Here is a 19,718-nt window from a genome sequence, read left to right on the forward strand (position 1 = left end):
GCTGTGAGATAAAAACCTTAATGCAAAAACTAATGTTATATTCAATTAGAATTTTTTTTTACTGGTTTGATTGGGATGACATTTTGGTTCCAAGTCTACAAGCAAGAGGAATAAAATTAATAATAGAGATCAGGGGTGGGTTTCCTGAAAGCTTCGTAACGCTAAGAACTTCGTTAACTCGTACTTAAGATTGATCGTTAATTAAAGAGTGTTTCCCAAACCCGTGCGTAACTAAAGTACTACGTAAACTCGCTTGCAGATTAACGAGTGCCCTCACCCAGTCGTTATTCTTAAGAGCTTCTTTAAGGGATCTCTACTTGCAGTTCAGCACCTTAAACACCAGGGACCGCCAATTTTGAGGGAGAAAAATTATAATTTCCCTTGTTGAAGCAATTATATTTTGTTACTATTAATTATAACAAATTATATATATATATATATATATATATATATATATATATATATATATATATATATATATATATATATATATATAATTATTATAATAATTAATATATTATATTATATTATATTATATTATATTATATTATTTGACGTGTCTGCGGGTGCTCCGGTTTCCTCCCACAGTCCAAAGCTAATTGGATGTCGGATAAAAATTGCCCCTTAGGTCTGAGTGGATGTGTCTGTGTGTCTGTCTGCCCTGCGATGGATTGGCGGCCTGTCCAGGGTGTATTCTGCCTTCAGCCCGATCCCGGCTGGTATAGACTCCAGCCAGTGAGTGAATGAGTTATATTATATTATATTATATTATATTATATTATAATGCCAACTTTGTCTGTGGCTTGTAGTCTGACTGGGCATACTGGAATTGACCAATCAAACCCATAAATTATTAAAAATCCAGATTCCTGCAGATGATGCTCACGGTCTAAGCAAAGCTGCAAAGTCACCAAGTCCGTGGATTCTGTAATCAGGCTGTTATGTGGCATACACACACTTATATACACTTCCCACCAGCCCGGGAATTACAGCACAATACAATATATTTCCATGCTATTGGGAAAATCCCTGGTACTGTAGGTCCGGTGCAGGGGACGCCTGCGGTGTCTTTAATCACACCTACACGTATTGTAAAGGGTATCGGTGAATGTGCAGGTAATATTTAATATTATTCCTTAATCAGGTGATTCTAACCAACATTGTGGCCGTTCATCTGGGCAAACTCTGGGGTGTGTCAGCTCGCAAATATATAAATACCAGTCAGTTGACACGTCTCATTTAATGTTTTTTTTTTTTTTACATTGTCGATTAATATTAAAACTATGAAAATAATTAATTGACGCATATGGAATTAACAAAAGTTAACAAAAAGGTGCATGGCCTTTACAATCCCCTGACCTAAACCCAACTGAGATGGTGATTTAGGATGAGCTGGAGCTTTACAGAGTGTGTGTGTGTGTGTGTGTGTGTGTGTGTGTATATATATATATATATATATATATATATATATATATACACACACACCGGAACATACGTATATGTATTATTATATTATTTTTATATTATTAATAATTATAATAATAATAAATTAATATTATCAATATTACTATTAATAATATTAGTACAATATCTATTAATATAATATATATATATATATTAACAATAATAGTTTTAAAAAGTAAAAAAAGTTTAATTTTTATTAAACATTTATATATAAACATATGACTTATTTATTTAGTCATATGTATCTGTAGGAGTATTTTATTAATGCCAAAGTACATCCTTTTGTAATTTAAATTTCAAAATATGTATAATATTGATGATTACAACACTTTTTTTTACATTTTTATGGTGTAATACTGAATAAATACTGCATAATAATCGATATTTGTGGATCGATTGAGCGCGCTGTTTCGGGGGAGGAGTCAACAAAGATGTTCTTTAACCTCCTTTGTTAATTTTCACGTTGCGAAGCTCTTTGGGAAACACTCGCAGAACTGGCTCGTTCTTTACTCACGTCATTTGTTATTGGCTAAGGTTGACTGTTTTCGGGAAACCCACCCCAGAGGCTTTGTTCCAGTAGCAATAATAGTATCAGTTTATTATTCATCTACTACATCAGTCTAGTGCATTTAAGTATTTATTCAAGAATATGATTTGCTGTTTTTATTGATGTTTATATATATATATATATATATATATATATATTAATTTAAGTTGTATAATTCTTTGTTATTTTGTATTATGTTTGATATTTATATCATACTGTTTATTATAAATACTGTTTTTGCAAATGGAGATATTTATGCAGTACATGTTTATCTACATGCTAAAATATAAATTTGGGATTTATTATTAAGTAATTTACTTAAATAATGTTGTGTGTTGTTTATATTTCATACATGATACTTTGTAATAAATTAATTAATTTACTATACACTTTAAATTGTGTTATTTATTTAATTGTTTTACAGCCAGTTGCAAAAAATGTCAAAGTGCCAATAGCACAGCTTTAAATTTTCTTCCTTGAAAAGTGTTCTCTGTTCAATATTGCACAGTTCTAAAAATTTGGGGCCACAATTCCACTGAGGGCATGAGTCAGTGTGTGTGTGTGTGTGTGTGTGTTAGAGCTCTGCAAATCTCTGTTGGCCCAATGGGCCAATGCTTTGGTGTTGATTTTGTATAGAGGAGTAAATCTTCGCTGGCCAAATGTGGGCTGCCTGAAAAGGGCCCACGCCGTGGGGCCGACGCTATACTGGTGAGCAAATCTCCATTGGCCCAATGTGGGCTGCCTGAAATGGGCCGACGCCATGGTGCTGGTGCCGTCCCGATGAGCAAATCTCCGTTGGCCCTAAGTGGGCTGCCCATATGGGGGCGATACTGCACCGACGTGCAAATCCCCAATGGTCCGATTTGGGCTGCCCATATGGGGCCGATGGCGTGGGGCCGATACCGCACCGATGTGCAAATCCCCAATGGCCCGATGTGGGCTGCCCATATGGGGCCGATGGCGTGGGGCCGATACCGCACCAACGTGCAAGTCCCCAATGGCCCGATGTGGGCTGCCCATATGGGGCCGATGGCGTGGGGCCGATACCGCACCGATGTGCAAATCCCCAATGGCCCGATGTGGGCTGCCCATATGGGGCCGATGGCGTGGGGCCGATACCGCACCGATGTGCAAATCCCCAATGGCCCGATGTGGGCTGCCCATACGGGGCCGATGTGTTGGCCCACATTGGGCCCTCATTGGCCCAGTGTGGGCATGTTTGCTGGGTCGCCAGCCCGAGTTCATGCATCGGGTCAGACAGGCTGGAGTTCAGGCTGGGGTTTAGGCTCATGTTGAGGCAGAAAATCTAAACTATAGTAGTCGATTCAGCAGAACAAAACGTTGAGAAAGAACCACAACATACCTGCACATACACAACAAAAATAATCCCAGCCGACTATTAAGCATCTGCAGCTGCACATATATCTATAAAATATGAAACAGAAGTAAATACAGCACATGAACACACATTTTCAGGCTCAGTCACATGTAGTGTTTTGGTGCTGAAACGGCTGTACCTCAGAGCTGATAACCCGACCGGGGCAGAAATAATTAATTATTAGGTAAAATATGCTTCAATACCCGCTAAAAATGCACAGAAGAGTGACTAGAACTGATATACGAGCTCATTTTTCCAGTACCTTTTCTCAAAAATACTTATATTTGCTTAAAACAGCCCTTTTTCACGGAGCTCCTCAGCTCTGTTTACCTCCTGTGCTGTATTCAAGCTCCTCTGGGGGCCGCGGAGGGACAATTAATAATTAAAAACACGCAGTTCTCTTGTTGGTGCAGGGAATTGTAGTTCAAAATAGAATCACAGAAAAAATAATGACCTTTTTACTGTTACAACACATCAAACAACCTCCAGCAAGAGAGAAAAAGAGAAACTTCTCCATACCTTCTGTAGTTCAGCTGATCCTGCTCTTACTCCGGCGCTCCAGCTACAGACCCCCCAGCTTAGCCTCATCCGGGTTATGTAGAGCCCCGCCCCCTCCCCCGCTATATCACATTATACCACATCACCGCTAGAGGGAGCCCGCGAGGGAGTCCTCAATGCATGGAGCTGAATGGAGCTAAACAACTAAAACTCTCATTTAAAACACTGTAGAACTACTTCTCTGGAGTTTTCCTTTAATTTTACAAAGTAGAACAAAGTATTTCACTAAAATAGGAAAGAAAACGTACCCCATTATTTCCATTTTCTAAAACTAATGTTTTTTATTCAGTAGATTTACTAGCATTACTGCTACTGATGCTGGAGTTACACACAGAGCTCATTTAAATGATTAAAACTGCAGTTTAAAAGCAGTTTTAATAATTATCTCTGCTGTGAAGAAACAGTTATAGTTGTTCTGTTTTGAGGAAACAAACAGCACTTACTAATTACTATGGAAAGGTCAGTGCCGTTGTGACATTGATTCAGGTAGAATTATTTTTTATCTAAATTTCATTTAAAATATTATGGTTACATTTTCTTTGCATTTACCTTCTTGATGTCCTGCAGGTTCTTGAAAAGGAGATCGTACTGCAGCAGATCTTGTTTGTTGCTCACCTTGTCTAAAGTCTTTCTATTTATGTATTCTGAAAGCTTTCCATAAATTGAGGTCATTCACACCTACTCCCTGTAAAATCACTCTCTGACATCACAATGGACCATCCTGATTTCTGTATAGAAGGGTACTTCACACCTGTAAAATATTCGAAATTCATATGCAGATTTCAGTATTAAACTAATTATTTGTTAAATAAAGAATGAATTGTTTAAGAGTTTATTTGTTAATAGGATGACAAAAACAACTTGGGGCGTCACTTGAAGTTTACCAATAACAGTGAGGGCGAAGTCCATCAGGTACAACTTTAGCATTTATTATATACACAGTGTTGCAAATATCAGTTTTAAACGAATTCGTTGTGAAAATGGCATGAATTTATGCAGTATTTTATGAGTGAGTTATCATTAAGTCATGCACATAATACATCATCAGTCATCATGAATATACATGAAGTAAGCATGTCTCGTACATGTGTTAATGTATTAATTCATGTAGTTCATGTAGTAATTAAGGTACACATTTAATTCAGTGACATGAGTTATTAATGATGTTGATTCAGCTCTTTATATTAGTCAGGGAAATTGAGGTAAAAACCAAAGGATCCGCCAACACCTCATATAACAAAAATATTCATATATATATACATACATATAGTCAAGTCAAGTAGTTTTATTGTCAATACTGCATATGTACAGGGCATACAGAGAATTGAAATTACGTTACTCTCCTTCCCAATTTTACAGCAGGTACAGATAATAGATATAATAAAAGAGAATGGGAGACACTATGTGTACAATACAGCAGGGACACAATAGACATACATGAGACAAAAACAAGGTGCAGTAGTGTGGGGAGAAATATATATATATATATATATATATATATGTGTGTGTGTGTGTGTGTGTGTGTGTGTGTGTGTGTATATATACACATTTTATTTAAAGAACCCTTGAATAACCATTGTTTTAATTTTTTACAACACAGTGGCATCTCCTGCACTGGTTACATAACCTGAACACTGAACAATGTAACACTGGGAGCAGACTGGAGGCGGATGTAAAAGCGGGAAAGACAGACTTTATTGAATAATAAGTAAACAAACAAACAAACAGGGGAATAATGAATAAGTAAATGTACATAAACAAACAGGGAAAACCAACACAGAGCTAAGTTAAACAGATAATAACAAAACAGGGCTAGGGAATATATACAAGGGTAAATATGTAAATATGTACAAAACAAGGAATATAAACAAACAAGAGATATAAACAAATAATACAAACTAAACAAAGAACTAGAAACGTGGAGAAGAGCTAATACGATACGTGGCAAAACTAAGCTAAGACGTGACGAGACAGACAACGTAGGAAGGTGCAAAGACCGACGGAATTACATAGACAAAAGGGTACTATATATACTAACACAAAACAATGAACACCTGGGGAGACAGGTAACAAGGGCGGAGCTACAAATTACAGACACATAACGGAAAATTACTGAGACACACACTAGGACACGCTGAAACACAGGGGAACAGAGCGCGGCCGTGACAAACAACTGTTAACCGTCACAGGAGAAACAAAGACGCAGCTTTGTTAATTCTTATAAATGTCCAGCAAGGATCCCTCTTCTTTTTTGAGAATTGCAGTAGCAGTGGGCTCCTGTTCACAGGAAGCTCCTGCAAACTTTTTCAGAAGGTCCTTTGGTGGAAGAGTGTCTGCCTCCATCCAGAGAGAAAGTGTCACAGAGACCCCTCATCCTCAATGGTGACATCCCTCAGAGAGATGTCCTCTCCAGAGATAACAGTTCAGATAGAGCTCACCTAAAGAGAGAGAGAAAGAAAAAAACACTCACAAAACATGTTACCTGTTTACAGTCACAAGATTCAGCAAAATAACCTGAATATTTATTTTACACTAAAAATGTAAAGAGACCTATCTGCTTAGACAGGGATCAAACCTAGTCCTGGACTATATATTCATTTTAATGAAAAACCTTAATTCTAAATGCTGCGTAGTCCAAGAGTAGGCTTAATGTGAGGACTCACCCGCACCGCAGCCCTCCGACCACTAGGGGGAGGCCACGCTACACCTATTGATGACAGCTATGTGCAAGCTTTAAAAGCTGGGCTCAGATGCACCCCAGCCCAGAGTCTTAACACTCAAGTTGAGAGTGAGATCACGCCAGTTTGTTAAAAAGAAAAGAAAAGAAACTCTCCAGATATTCTCTCACAGTGAAGGCTGGACCTGTTCCTCCAGAGCAGTCAACTGTGTGTCTGTTTATCTCTTCCCAGAGAAACCTGTCGCCCTCTGTGCCTTTCCCCTTTTTTCCAGTGGTCTGTAGCCACCCTATATCTTTCTTTCCTTGCTGTCTTTTCCTCTCCACTCCCATCTCTGAGTGAGAGAGAAAAAACAAATAAATAAATAAAAGAGAGAAATAAAAATAAATACAAGACCAGAGACGTTCTCCCTCGTATAAACCCCCACCACTCTTTACTATTTCCAGTAGGTTGTTTACTTAGAATTTTGTTTGTTTGGACTTTCTTTGTTCTAATTTCCCGCCTACTCGTCCTACTCTGTTCTAAGGGCTACAACAAACACACATGCCATGGTGGCGCAGTGAGATTATACAGTACATTCAGCCCCTTCTCATGGCTCGCTGGGGTTCGAATCCACGTGATATTGTTGATATTGTTATTATTTTTTTATTTATTTTTTATTACGTTTGTTTTTCCCAGTGAAAAGCTTTGCATCATACAGAGCAGTGACCTCTGATGGTGGGTAAATGGTCTCCATGTCCAGCTTGACCTCAGTCCTCAGACACACTCAGTGCAGGTGTGTGGAAGAAACCTGAACCCTGTGCAAGAAACATTTTTGGCAGCTAAGGCGGTTCTTCCTTAATAGAAGCATTTTTAACGATGTATGTCTCGCCTTCTTTAAATAACTTCTTTAAAAGTGCTCCTTTAGATAGAACACTACATAAAAATGAGAAAACCTGGTCTAAAATAATAACAATAAAATGCATGATATAGCACTTAATCATAACACAAGTTTACAATTGGTCCGGACCTTGGCCTGTCGAAATTTTCTCTAACTGAACCATACTGAATTCTAATTAAATACCCCTGGCACAGAAGATGCTTCTGCTACTTTTAAATTGTATATCTGGCTGCATTTTGGCTCCAGTGGAAACAATAAACTGTAACAGAGTGACCAACAAGACACAAACCATATATAAATACTGTAAGTAAATCCTACACGTGACTGTTTCATAGGCAGCTACTAATCTCTTAGCTCTGTACTGTATATAAAAATGTTCTATCTATGTTTGCACTTCAAGCAGAGTCTTAATATAACTGGTTATGGTTATGCATAGTTAAATTACAAGAGAATTCGGAGAAAAAAAACACAAACCATAGTCTTAATATGACTTGTTGTGGTTTGCATTTATTCTTTGCACTATATAAGACCTATAAAAGTTTTTTTTTTACTTATTCTTATTTCTATTTCTTCTAAAATCAATGTGTGAGAGAAACCAGTCTGTTAAGTTTGCGTTCTATGATTTTGTCAAATAAAACTCAAATTTTCAAGCCATTTTTCATTTTTGACATTTTCTTTAATTTTTTTTTTGTTTTAAATCTCGTCTCGTTCTCGTGAACCCAGTATCGTGTCTCGTCATATTAGTGTCTCGTCACACCCCTACTGACGACTCAAAAAATTCGTGTAGTCTGAACCTGGCAAAACAGGAGCATGTTCAGTAAATATGTGCTACATGTTGGTCTGCGGGATGCGCTGGTAACCAAGGTAAGACCAAGGTAAATTCAGTTTTTTCTCTCATTAAATGTTACTAAAGCACATAAAAGATCACATTCTTAGTAAATTTATCTCTCACTCGCATTTAGTGAACAAGTTATCCATGAAATTCCCCACTGAGTATTCTATTCCACCTTAAATCTACCTTAAACGTGCAGCCGGAAAGCAGTTTCACTTTCTACTTTCTCTCATTCAATGTTACTAAAGTCTGCTACACATAAAAGATCACATTCTTAGTAAATTTATGTCTCACTCGCATTTAGACAACAAATACCCTTAAAAAGTTGCCACTGAGTAGTCTATTCCACCTTAAATCTACCTTCAATGTGCAGCTCGAAATTTCTATCCGATTAATCGAGCTTGTATTTAATACAAGCTTGCTTTTGGTTGCACTTGAACCCTAAAGGAGAGATTTAAGTAAAACCAAAATAAAAGTAAACATAGTTTTGAACCATCTCTGTGATTTTTTTTTAGCCCATAATCGCCCAACTCTAGTTTGAAAATAGAATTTGCAGTACATGTAGTGTCCAAAGTATTTACCATTTTGCCAGCCACCATCTTGCTGACATCTTCAAGGTTGGTCTTCTTATCTGCTGGAGGATTCCTAACACCAAAGATCAATGCGGTTACCGTCACATCAGTTCTGTTGTTTATCAGCACATCAAAGTCTGACGTTCCCTTTAAACCTGACAAACAAACAACACATTGGTAAACAGGGATACATTCGTATATGACAGAATCACTCACTTTGGTTTTTTTCCACATTCCTAAAGGAGAGCGCAGTCCTGTTCTGTTCAGCCTTTAAGAATCTCTGCCTCTTCGTAGCATCATGATATTCCTCTTGCCCGGTCTGTAGCACCGCAATGAATGAATTCTGTTTGCTGAAAACTTCACTGGTGACACGTGGTGAATAAAGCTGGAAACTGTCTCAGTTTCTTCTTTAGGTCTTTTTGTGGGACTTGCCATCTTTACAGTTAGCAATGCTAAGTGTCCTGGAATAACAACATCTTGTAGTCCTAGAAAATAAGCAGACAGGAGCAAAACTAAAATTGATGCTCTGCATGGCCTTTTAAAACCTGTAATTGAACACTTGTTTAGACCTATCCAACAAAAAATACCATCTCCAGCCTGAACAAGGGCCCAAACAAAAGTTCAAATACATTTACCAAGAAAATTAGCTACTTGGTTAAAAAAGCACTGGGAACATTAGCTAGCTAGATAACATTAGATACTTGGGTTAAAAATGCACTGGCAACATTGGCTATCAAGATAACATTAGCTACTTGGTTAGAAAAGCACTGGGAACATTAGCTAGCTAGATAATGTTAGATACTTGGGTTAAAAAAGCACTGCGAACATTAGCTAGCTAGATAACATTAGATACTTGGGTTAAAAAAGCACTGGGAACATTGGCTAGCTAAATAACATTAGATACTTGGTTAAAAAAGCACTGGGTACATTGGCTAGTTAGATAACATTAGATACTTGGTTTAAAAAGCACTGGGCACATTGGCTAGCTAGATAACATTAGATACTTGGGTTAAAAAAGCACTGCGAACATTAGCTAGCTAGATAACATTAGATACTTGGGTTAAAAAAGCACTGGGAACATTGGCTAGCTAGATAACATTAGATACTTGGTTAAAAAAGCACTGGGTACATTGGCTAGTTAGATAACATTAGATACTTGGTTTAAAAAGCACTGGGCACATTGGCTAGCTAGATAACATTAGATACTTGGGTTAAAAAAGCACTGCGAACATTAGCTAGCTAGATAACATTAGATACTTGGGTTAAAAAAGCACTGGGAACATTGGCTAGCTAGATAACATTAGATACTTGGGTTAAAAATGCACTGGCAACATTGGCTATCAAGATAACATTAGCTACTTGGTTAGAAAAGCACTGGGAACATTAGCTAGCTAGATAATGTTAGATACTTGGGTTAAAAAAGCACTGCGAACATTAGCTAGCTAGATAACATTAGATACTTGGGTTAAAAAAGCACTGGGAACATTGGCTAGCTAAATAACATTAGATACTTGGTTAAAAAAGCACTGGGTACATTGGCTAGTTAGATAACATTAGATACTTGGTTTAAAAAGCACTGGGCACATTGGCTAGCTAGATAACATTAGATACTTGGGTTAAAAAAGCACTGCGAACATTAGCTAGCTAGATAACATTAGATACTTGGGTTAAAAAAGCACTGGGAACATTGGCTAGCTAGATAACATTAGATACTTGGTTAAAAAAGCACTGGGTACATTGGCTAGTTAGATAACATTAGATACTTGGTTTAAAAAGCACTGGGCACATTGGCTAGCTAGATAACATTAGATACTTGGGTTAAAAAAGCACTGCGAACATTAGCTAGCTAGATAACATTAGATACTTGGGTTAAAAAAGCACTGGGAACATTGGCTAGCTAGATAACATTAGATACTTGGGTTAAAAAAAGCACTGGGAACATTAGCTAGCTAAATAACATTAGATACTTGGTTAAAAAAGCACTGTGCACATTGGCTAGCTAGATAATGTTAAATACTTGGGTTAAAAAAGCACTGAGAACATTGGCTAGCTAGATAACGTTAGATACTTGGGTTAAAAAAGCACTGAGAACATTGGCTAGCTAGATAACGTTAGATACTTGGGTTAAAAAAAAACACTGGGAACATTAGCTAGCTAGATAACGTTAGATACTTGGGTTTAAAAAGAACACTGGGAACATTAGCTAGCTAGATAACATTAGCTACTTGGGTTAAAAAGGCACTGGGAACATTGGCTACCTAGATAACATTAGATACCTGTGTAGGACCCTTAAAAATATCCTGTATATTTGTATTATTTTTTTTGTTTTTCGTTGTAAGTGTAAACGAACTCCATTTCCCATGTGCCTTTTCTGTTTCGCGGGTTTTTCCTGCTGGTTTCCTGTTCAGCTCAGCCAATCATACGAGTGAAAAGCTCGACAGACATTTTTCTATCCAATCCGCGCTGAGTAGGGGCGGGACTAAGAGGGAGAGTGTGAGTGTCTGTGGGTGTGTGTTGGAGGAGAAGGAGAGAGAAAGTGAGGAGAGAAGTTGTGTTTAGACTCTCCGGAGCGCTTTTATTTACTTGTTATCCGCTCTATAACACAGTTACAGTGCTATTGTACTGTATAGTGCTCTAAACCGCAGTGTTCAGTTCAGTTTACTGCGGAACCTCTGAAGAGGCAGTTCAGCCGGACTGTGGAGTAAAGGCGCTTCTCCGCGGACTGAGAGCTGCTGCTGCTGCTGAGTTTCCTCGCGCCTGTCTGCAGCAGCTCGGCCGGACCTCGCGTGTGAGTTGAACACGGAGGGTGTTCTGATCTTCCCGGCGCTCGTGCACTGCGTCGTCTCCCGCTGTGAGTGCTGGGGACTGCTGCGTTCTGACCGGGAGCACCGCGAACCGGGAGTCTGTTGTCATGGCTACTGAGGACGCCATCTCCGCGAGCTCTATGTGAACCGTGAGTAACGAATCAACTGACTCGGTTGACTCATTCGATTCACCTTCGCTGACTGAGTGGAGTTATAAGTGCACCAACGTACTGGGCCCCAACAAAATTGATGGTGTGTTTTCTCAGTTCAGTGTTTCATACTAAGTGTTTAAACAAAGGGTTGTTTTATTTGGGTATGTTATTTTACTTTGTTTTTATTAACAAGAGTTTAAACAAATATGAGGGAAATAAAATGAGATTAACTACTGTTGTAGAAATGAAAAATGAAAGGTGGGCTACCCCCCACCTCTCGTCCGGGGTACAACTCCCCTGCGTGTTCGTTTGATAGAGAGAGTCAGACAGTGGAGTGAAGTTGAAAGCAAAGCAAGTATTTATTACTGAATTCAGGAGAACTTAGTACAAACAGACAGTTTTACAGCCATCTCAGTAAAGTTCTGACCCCCCTTCTGATCTGACTCCACGTTTATACCCCAAAATGATGTAAGCCTGTTGATGAGGCGTTGTTAAAATCATCTCATGTTAGCATGCACGTGTTAGTACTGAAGTTTCACGTGTCTGACTGGACCACTAGGGTTTGACCTTGACTGTGTTCTTCCATCATGGAACCTCATGGCACTCACTCACCAAAAGGCTGCTTTGATCTAATAGCCTTTTTGTAGCAAATTAGCCCCGTACCAGTCGAATTGATGACCGTTAGTTAGGGTCATGCAGTAAAACAAAATACTTCAAGCCTGAGCTACATCTCATATGTTATATGTTAATGTGGGTTAATTTGTCATATAATAGAGTCTGTGTTAGTCACATGCCTGATCAAACAATGTTTTACTATATATGTAAAGAATATATTGTGATTATTGGTTAATCTTCTATATAATTGCGTGTAAAATACACTGTGAGTAATAAAGATGATCAAATACAATGTGAGTATTGGTTATGCATATTGAATACAAGGTTTCACACAATGATTGTCATTACAGATACTAAGATAAGTAATCATAACTGAAAGATATTTGTCAATCAACCCAAAGTATAATTAACTGAAAGATATTTGTCAATCAACCCAAAGTATAATTAACAGTTACTCTTTACTACTTACATAAATGCATTAAACATTGGGGTCAATTTGACCCCTTTCAAACATAATAGGCGGATTAAGTGACTCAAGCAACCAGGGGTGTTTGTTTTATTTCCACGCAGAACCTGATATAATCTGGCCCAAATAGTCTCAACATCAGTAACTTCTTCTTGTAATGTGTACAAAAATTCTGTCTAAATTGGCTACTATTTTGTAGTAAAATGAGAATGCTTGCTGGACGCATTTGAACAAGTTTTTACCATCCTATTAACAAAAACTCAAACAAATGCTTTGTATCTTATAATTATTAGTTTAAACATTTTATTTGCATATGAATTTTCAAATGCTTTTACAAGTGTGAAGTACCCTTCTATACAGAAATCAGGATGGTCCATTGTGATGTCAGAGAGTGATTTTACAGGGAGGAGCTGTGAATGATCTTAATTTATGGACACTGTATTATGAACAGTAACAGTAACACTACAGCATTAATAATCAGCATCTTACATGCAGATAACTGATGGTGATTATTTAACAGCTCATGAGTGCTTGTTTCCCTCTGCTCTGCTCCTAAACTGCAGCTTAAGTGGTAAAAGTTAAATTTACCTAAAATAATACAAATATATCTCCTCTTCTAATAAACTTTAATCTCAAAGCGAACTTTTTTATTTTTTTAAGAGTGGCCCTAAAACGCTGTGGTACATGTGCAAACATACTTAAACATTCTGATTGGGGATGTAATCGGGTACAGGTGTTTACAAGGCTGTTATTCTTCTTTGTATCGGATTATTTATAGGATTATCCACCTCATCCGATTGGACAGAAATATTCGAAATGGCCTCAATCGGACTATTCTATTCTATTATTCTATTCAGTCCTTATAAAGGCACCAAACAGGTGTCAGACTGATTATTATGAGTGACAAAAGGTGGCCTCCTTCTAGTGGCTGGAGGACCACCAGCACCCCCTTACACTATGGACTTTGACTGGGATAAAAGTACAGAAGCTTTTATGGTAAATGAAGATGTCCCAGTAGTTTTATCAGTATAGTGTAACTGATTTAGGCAGTTCTCTTCAGTTAATTGACCTGCTTTTATTGTAATATACAACTGCACTTTTCTTTGTGTTTTCCAGAAATGAAATTATTCTCCTGAAATTCATCACCAACAACCAGGATATTTAACTAAGAGCAATGTTAAACTGCTGAAAGAGGTGAAGCACAAGCCGTCCAGAAGAATCTCCAGAACACGCAGAAATTGTTTGCTACGTTTAACAGACAAATGAAGCCAAGTCCCGACATGGAGCAACATCAGCACTCTGTCAAGAGTTTTACTAAACAGAGTGATCTCAAAAAACACCAGCGCATTCACACAGGAGAGAAACCGTATCAATGCTCAGACTGTGGGAAGAGTTTTAATCTACAGAGTACTCTCAAAATACACCAGCGCATTCACACAGGAGAGAAACCGTATCACTGCTCAGACTGTGGGAAGAGTTTTAATCAACAGGGTCATCTCAAAAAACACCAGCGCATTCACACAGGAGAGAAACCGTATCACTGTTTAGACTGTGGAAGGAGATTTACTGCACAGTGTCATCTCAAAATTCACCAGCGCATTCACACAGGAGAGAAACCGTATCACTGTTTAGACTGTGGAAGGAGATTTACTGCACAGAGTAATCTCAAACTGCATCAGCGCATTCACACAGGAGAGAAACCGTATCACTGCTCAGACTGTGGGAAGAGTTTTACCGAACAGAGTACTCTCAAAAACCACCAGCGCATTCACACAGGAGAGAAACCGTATTACTGCTCAGACTGTGGGAAGAGTTTTACTCAACAGAGTAATCTCCAAAATCACCAGCGCATTCACACAGGAGAGAAACCATATTACTGCTCAGACTGTGGGAGGAGTTTTACTCAACAGAGTAATCTCCAAAATCACCAGCGCATTCACACGGGAGAGAAAACTCCATCTCAAATCAGTTTCAAGGCAATTAAAAGCACCAATTCTAAGTCTTTCAGACAGAACACCTTATCCTACACAAATGTTTCACTTTGTCACTTGGGACACGTTCCACCAGAAACAAACATGAGCTGAATTTAACAATGGATTTTACAGGTTCAGCAAAATGAATCTTACCCAGGGATGATGTTTATTGAATTCCATTTTATGTTTTCTTATATGTTCGATATTCCAGAACATTCTTCGTGAGACAGAGCTCAGTTTTAGGGTAGTTACAATTACTGAAGAATGGAAAAAAACTTAGTCTTTAAAATTTAGATGTGATAGTTAGAGTAGGATTCTTAGCTGACAACTAAACGTTTAGGACCAAATCTTCAGAGCTTATGATTTGAATGCTTTTAATCTCCTTTCTAGTTTATGCAGATTAGATTATTTCTATTCATTTCTAGTATCTCTGTTTTCACTCTGTGGAATCTGTCCTCAGTTCCCCAGGCTTAGCATAGCGTAGCTTAATGCTATTAACTGCTAGGCCCATCTGTATGAAAGAAGAAGTGAAAACACCAGCTGAGAAACTCCAGAGAGTGCTCCCAAAAGTGAGACCGGAGGAGAATCCAGACCCCACAGAGAGGCCAACAAAATCCTTCTTCTCATTTGTCTATGGTTCAGTCAGTCTGATTAAAAATCTGTTATCTGTTAGGGATATTTGGTTGTGTTGTTTTACTCAAGTTTCACACTCTTTTTCTTATTAGATATCATATGTTGCTTAAGGTTTTTTAGTCTCCAAAGTTACTAAGAATATCCAATTTATTTAGTTTGATTGTTTTTATCCAGTACCAAATATTATCTTTGTATTGCTTTACCTCTATATTTACTCATATGTCTGTGTGTTTCAATAGAAAAGACTTTTATATTGAAATATCCACTCAAGAAATGGTTGATAACCTCTCTGTGACCTGATGGATCTTCAGAACCTCTTATGTTATTATTTGTAAGTACTAACAGGCAGCCAAATGAGAATTCCAAAAATGTAGTTACCCTCAGCATACCAAGATACAGAGCATTTAGCAGATGCTCCCAAAGGTTTACAATGCTAGTAAGTCAGTAATCTATATTTATATAGCACTTTTCCAGAGCAACTTGTGTGTTACCGATTACAATAAATATATAAAAATAGATAAAACTGTCATGCCTGACTTTGTCAATCTGCCTGCTCCTGAAGCCTCTCTGCCTAAAGACTCAGTTTCCCAGCAGCCTCAGAACTACAGGTCCTTCTCAAAAAATTCGCATATTGTGATAAAGTTCATTCTTTTCCATAATGAAATGATAAAAAATAGAATATCATGAAAAGGTTCTCTAAACAAACCTAATTACCTGAATCAACGAATTAACTCTAAACACCTGCAAAAGATTCCTGAGGCTTTTAAAAACTCCCAGCCTGGTTCATTACTCAAAACCGCAATCATGGGTAAGACTGCCGACCTGACTGCTGTCCAGAAGGCCATCACTGACGCCCTCAAGCAAGAGGGTAAGACACAGAAAGACATTTCTGAACGAATAGGCTGTTCCCAGAGTGCTGTATCAAGGCGCCTCAGTGGGAAGGAAAAAGTGTGGCAGAAAACGCTGCACGAGAAGAGGTGACCGGACCCTGAGGAAGATTGTGGAGAAGGGCTGATTTCAGACCTTGGGGGACTTGCGGAAGCAGTGGACTGAGTCTGGAGTAGAAACATCTAGAGCCACTGTGCACAGGCGTGTGCAGGAAATGGGCTACAGGTGTCGCATTCCCCAGGTCAAGCCACTTTTGAACCAGAAGCAGCGGCAGAAGCGCCTGACCTGGGCTGGAGTCTGGAGGAAGACTGGGGAGAAGGAAATGCCAAAATGCCTGAAGTCCAGTGTCAAGTACCCACAGTCAGTGATGGTCTGGGGTGCCATGTCAGCTGCTGGTGTTGGTCCATTGTGTTTTATCAAGGGCGGGATCAATGCGGCTAGCTATCAGGAGATTTTGGAGCACTTCATGCTTCCATCTGCTGAAAAGCTTTATGGAGATGAAGATTTAATTTTTCAGCAGGACCTGGCACCTGCTCACAGTGCCTAAACCACTGGTAAATGGTTAACTGACCATGGTATTACTGTGCTCAATTGGCCTGCCAGCTCTCCTGACCTGAACCCAATAGAGAATCTGTGGAATATTGTGAAGAGAAAGCTGAGATATGCAAGACCCAACACGCTGGATGAGCTTAAGGCCGCTATCGAAGCATCCTGGGCCTCCAGAACACCTCAGCAGTGCCACAGGCTGATTGCCTCCATGCCACGCCGCACTGAAGCAGTCAATTCTGCAAAAGGATTCCCGACCAAGTTTTAAGTGCATAACTGAACATAATTATTTGAAGGTTGACTCTTTTTGTATTAAAAACACTTTTCTTTTATTGGTCGGGTAAAATATGCAATTTTTTTAGATAGGGATTTTTGTTTTTTCTTTACTTTTTTGCCAAAACCATCAATATTAAAACAATAAAAGGCTTGAAGTACTTCAGTTGTGTGTAATGAATCTAAAATATATGAAAGTCTAATGTTTCTGTACATTACTGAAAATAATGAACTTTATCACAATATGCTATTTTTTTTAGAAGGACCTGTATGTTGGTCTTTCAAAAGTAGTGAAAAATTAAAAAAAGTTTTTGAAAAACGAGTGATTAGGATTTTGTTTTAATAATTGTTATTTTGGACAATTATTAGTTTGTATAATTATTATTTTGGATATTAATAGGATAATTAAACATGCACTGGATCAAATTGACCCAAAAAATGAAAAATGAACATAGGATGGTTAAGGCATGAAGCCACAGGAAAATAAAGGACAAAATGCCAAATAATGAATATGACCAATTTACAGATTCACAAAGAAGCGTCTATTTCATGAAATCAGTCTAACCGATCCACAGACATAAACAGATTCAAACTGTTCAGCTGTTCCGTTTGTGAAGTCAGTTCCAAATCAGAACCACTAATAATAGGTAATGAGTTTATAGCACTTACAGAATTCTTTTTGGTAGATACTACAGCAGACACTAAAATTAAAGTATTGCCTACAATACTATGCAGTCTATTATCAAATTACACATATTCATTTAATTAAGCAGACATTTAAAAAAAACTGTGTATTTAATTTACTATTATTACTATTTTATTGTTTTACTGCAATATTTTACAATAAAAATGAATAAACAGTAAAGCATTCTCTGTATGTGATTTACACACAAAATTAACATCAACAAAACATAACTTTATATTTTTAATGTAAAACAACACAACCACAGCATAAACAGCTCAGCCAATAATCTTACATGGCGCCACACACTGCACACACCACACACTGAACACACCACACACACATACCTGGAATACCATACCAATTGCCTTGCAACACCTTAACAACCACCTGACATAACATAGAAATCAACTTGCAACACCTCTGAAACCATCTAGGATATGATCATTTAAATTTGTACATTTCAAATTGTCGATTTAACACTTTAATTCTGACAGAACAACTTTGACAGAACAGAGCAATCACATTTGAACTTTGTTTTTTACATTTCAGGATCTAGTGTTTTCACTTCTGTAACCTGTTATCCCTTAGCTGTAACTGACAGGTCCACTGGCAGCCTTTTAATTAGCTCATCAGCCTCTTCAGGTAAGAGCCCTGGGGGTACACTCAGCTCCTCCAGATCTTTTGTTAGAAGGAGAACATTGCCATCATCAGACTCTGACACAACTGTGATGCTTCTTCTTTCATGTTCCTCTTCAGTTTCCTGTAGTATATTCATTTAAGAAGTTTGAACATTAGAAATGGCGGGTATGTACTGGACACACATACACATACAGTAAAAGGCACAATTTTTACATTCACTGACGTTACTGTAATTGAGTAGATTTTGAGTAATTTGTAATTTTTTAAGTAGTTTTCCTTTTACTTAATTACATTTTGACACAAGTAATTTACTTCGCTACATTGAAAAACTCCTCTTTACTGAGTAAAAAATAAAATGCTGGGAAAAAACTGTCTGAACTATAAAAAAAGTGATTCAATTAAATTAAAATAGCCTAGTTAATTTTATGAGTTTAGGCTTGAAACCTAGAATGGTTCTGAGAGAATCAGCCAAACTCACATGCAGCTAAACGTGGGTAATCCAGGTCCAGAAATTAAAACTCCATCCCTGGCTAGGCTAGGAGAGCGTTGAGAGTAGGTAACACTGGCATTAAAAAGCTTCTACTTTTTCGTCTTAACGCGTCCTATCACAAAGCAGAAAAATGTCATAATTAATATCTGGCTGTGTTTATGAATAATTATAGGATCAACACACAATATGTAATATATTAAAGCTTAGAATCTCTGCTTTTCCGTTATCTAGCAGATTTAGCTGTATTTCCTTTTAGAAAATTTAGGGCGAAATATGCCTATTTATTAAAATATTACTTATAATTTGCATATTTGCTTTTTACGTACGTCCATATTTGATTCAATGTGGACATGTTACACATCATTCCAAATGCCTGACTCTCAGGATTATGGAACAGCCAACCATTTCACTGTACAGTTCCTTAATAAGAGCCTAAAGAGTGTTAGACTGTTTTATACAGGTTTACAGCAGCTTGTGTAATTAATCCCCCTGGGTAACTAGAGCTCTTCTAGTTGCTTAGATTTTGCTGCTTCAAAATCGCTCCAAATAAGTAAATCCATCAGTCCATTCTACAGTAATCCTCATTTTTGTCAAAGCAGTGCTTATAATATCGAATTTAACGCTTTAGGTTTGGCTGGATTTACAGCT

At 37.8% G+C, this 19,718-nt stretch overlaps 2 protein-coding genes and 1 long non-coding RNA gene across 14 annotated transcripts in view; 1 reads left to right on the forward strand and 2 right to left on the reverse strand.

Moving 5' to 3' along the window:
* Positions 1 to 19,718, reverse strand: part of LOC111196715 (zinc finger protein 484-like) — a 353,380-nt gene that overhangs the window by 8,803 nt on the left and 324,859 nt on the right. Inside the window, exon 1 of one of the 12 annotated variants that reach the window (XM_049477423.1) lies at positions 3,909 to 3,946. The exons of 9 other annotated variants lie outside the window; for them this stretch is intronic. The gene's annotated coding sequence lies outside the window, so the exon portion shown is untranslated. Of the gene's footprint in view, positions 1 to 3,374; positions 3,803 to 3,908; positions 3,947 to 19,718 lie in introns of those variants that run through there. 2 more of the 12 variants (XM_049477429.1, XM_049477426.1) reach the window with 2 other exon arrangements.
* Positions 5,463 to 9,226, reverse strand: LOC125801591 (uncharacterized). The gene is made up of 3 exons (XR_007438787.1): positions 9,123 to 9,226; positions 8,916 to 9,061; positions 5,463 to 6,385 (listed from the first exon to the last, which is right to left on the reverse strand). It is a non-coding gene; the product is annotated as an uncharacterized LOC125801591 (long non-coding RNA).
* LOC125801453 (zinc finger protein 239-like) lies at positions 11,477 to 15,520 on the forward strand. Its single transcript, XM_049478211.1, has 2 exons — positions 11,477 to 11,859; positions 14,060 to 15,520. Exon 2 carries the CDS (start codon positions 14,206 to 14,208, stop codon positions 15,025 to 15,027), a length of 822 nt encoding a protein of 273 aa, XP_049334168.1. The 5' UTR covers positions 11,477 to 11,859; positions 14,060 to 14,205; the 3' UTR covers positions 15,028 to 15,520.

Source organism: Astyanax mexicanus, chromosome 4 (genome assembly GCF_023375975.1).
Source record: "Astyanax mexicanus isolate ESR-SI-001 chromosome 4, AstMex3_surface, whole genome shotgun sequence".
Taxonomy (NCBI): domain Eukaryota; kingdom Metazoa; phylum Chordata; class Actinopteri; order Characiformes; family Acestrorhamphidae; genus Astyanax; species Astyanax mexicanus.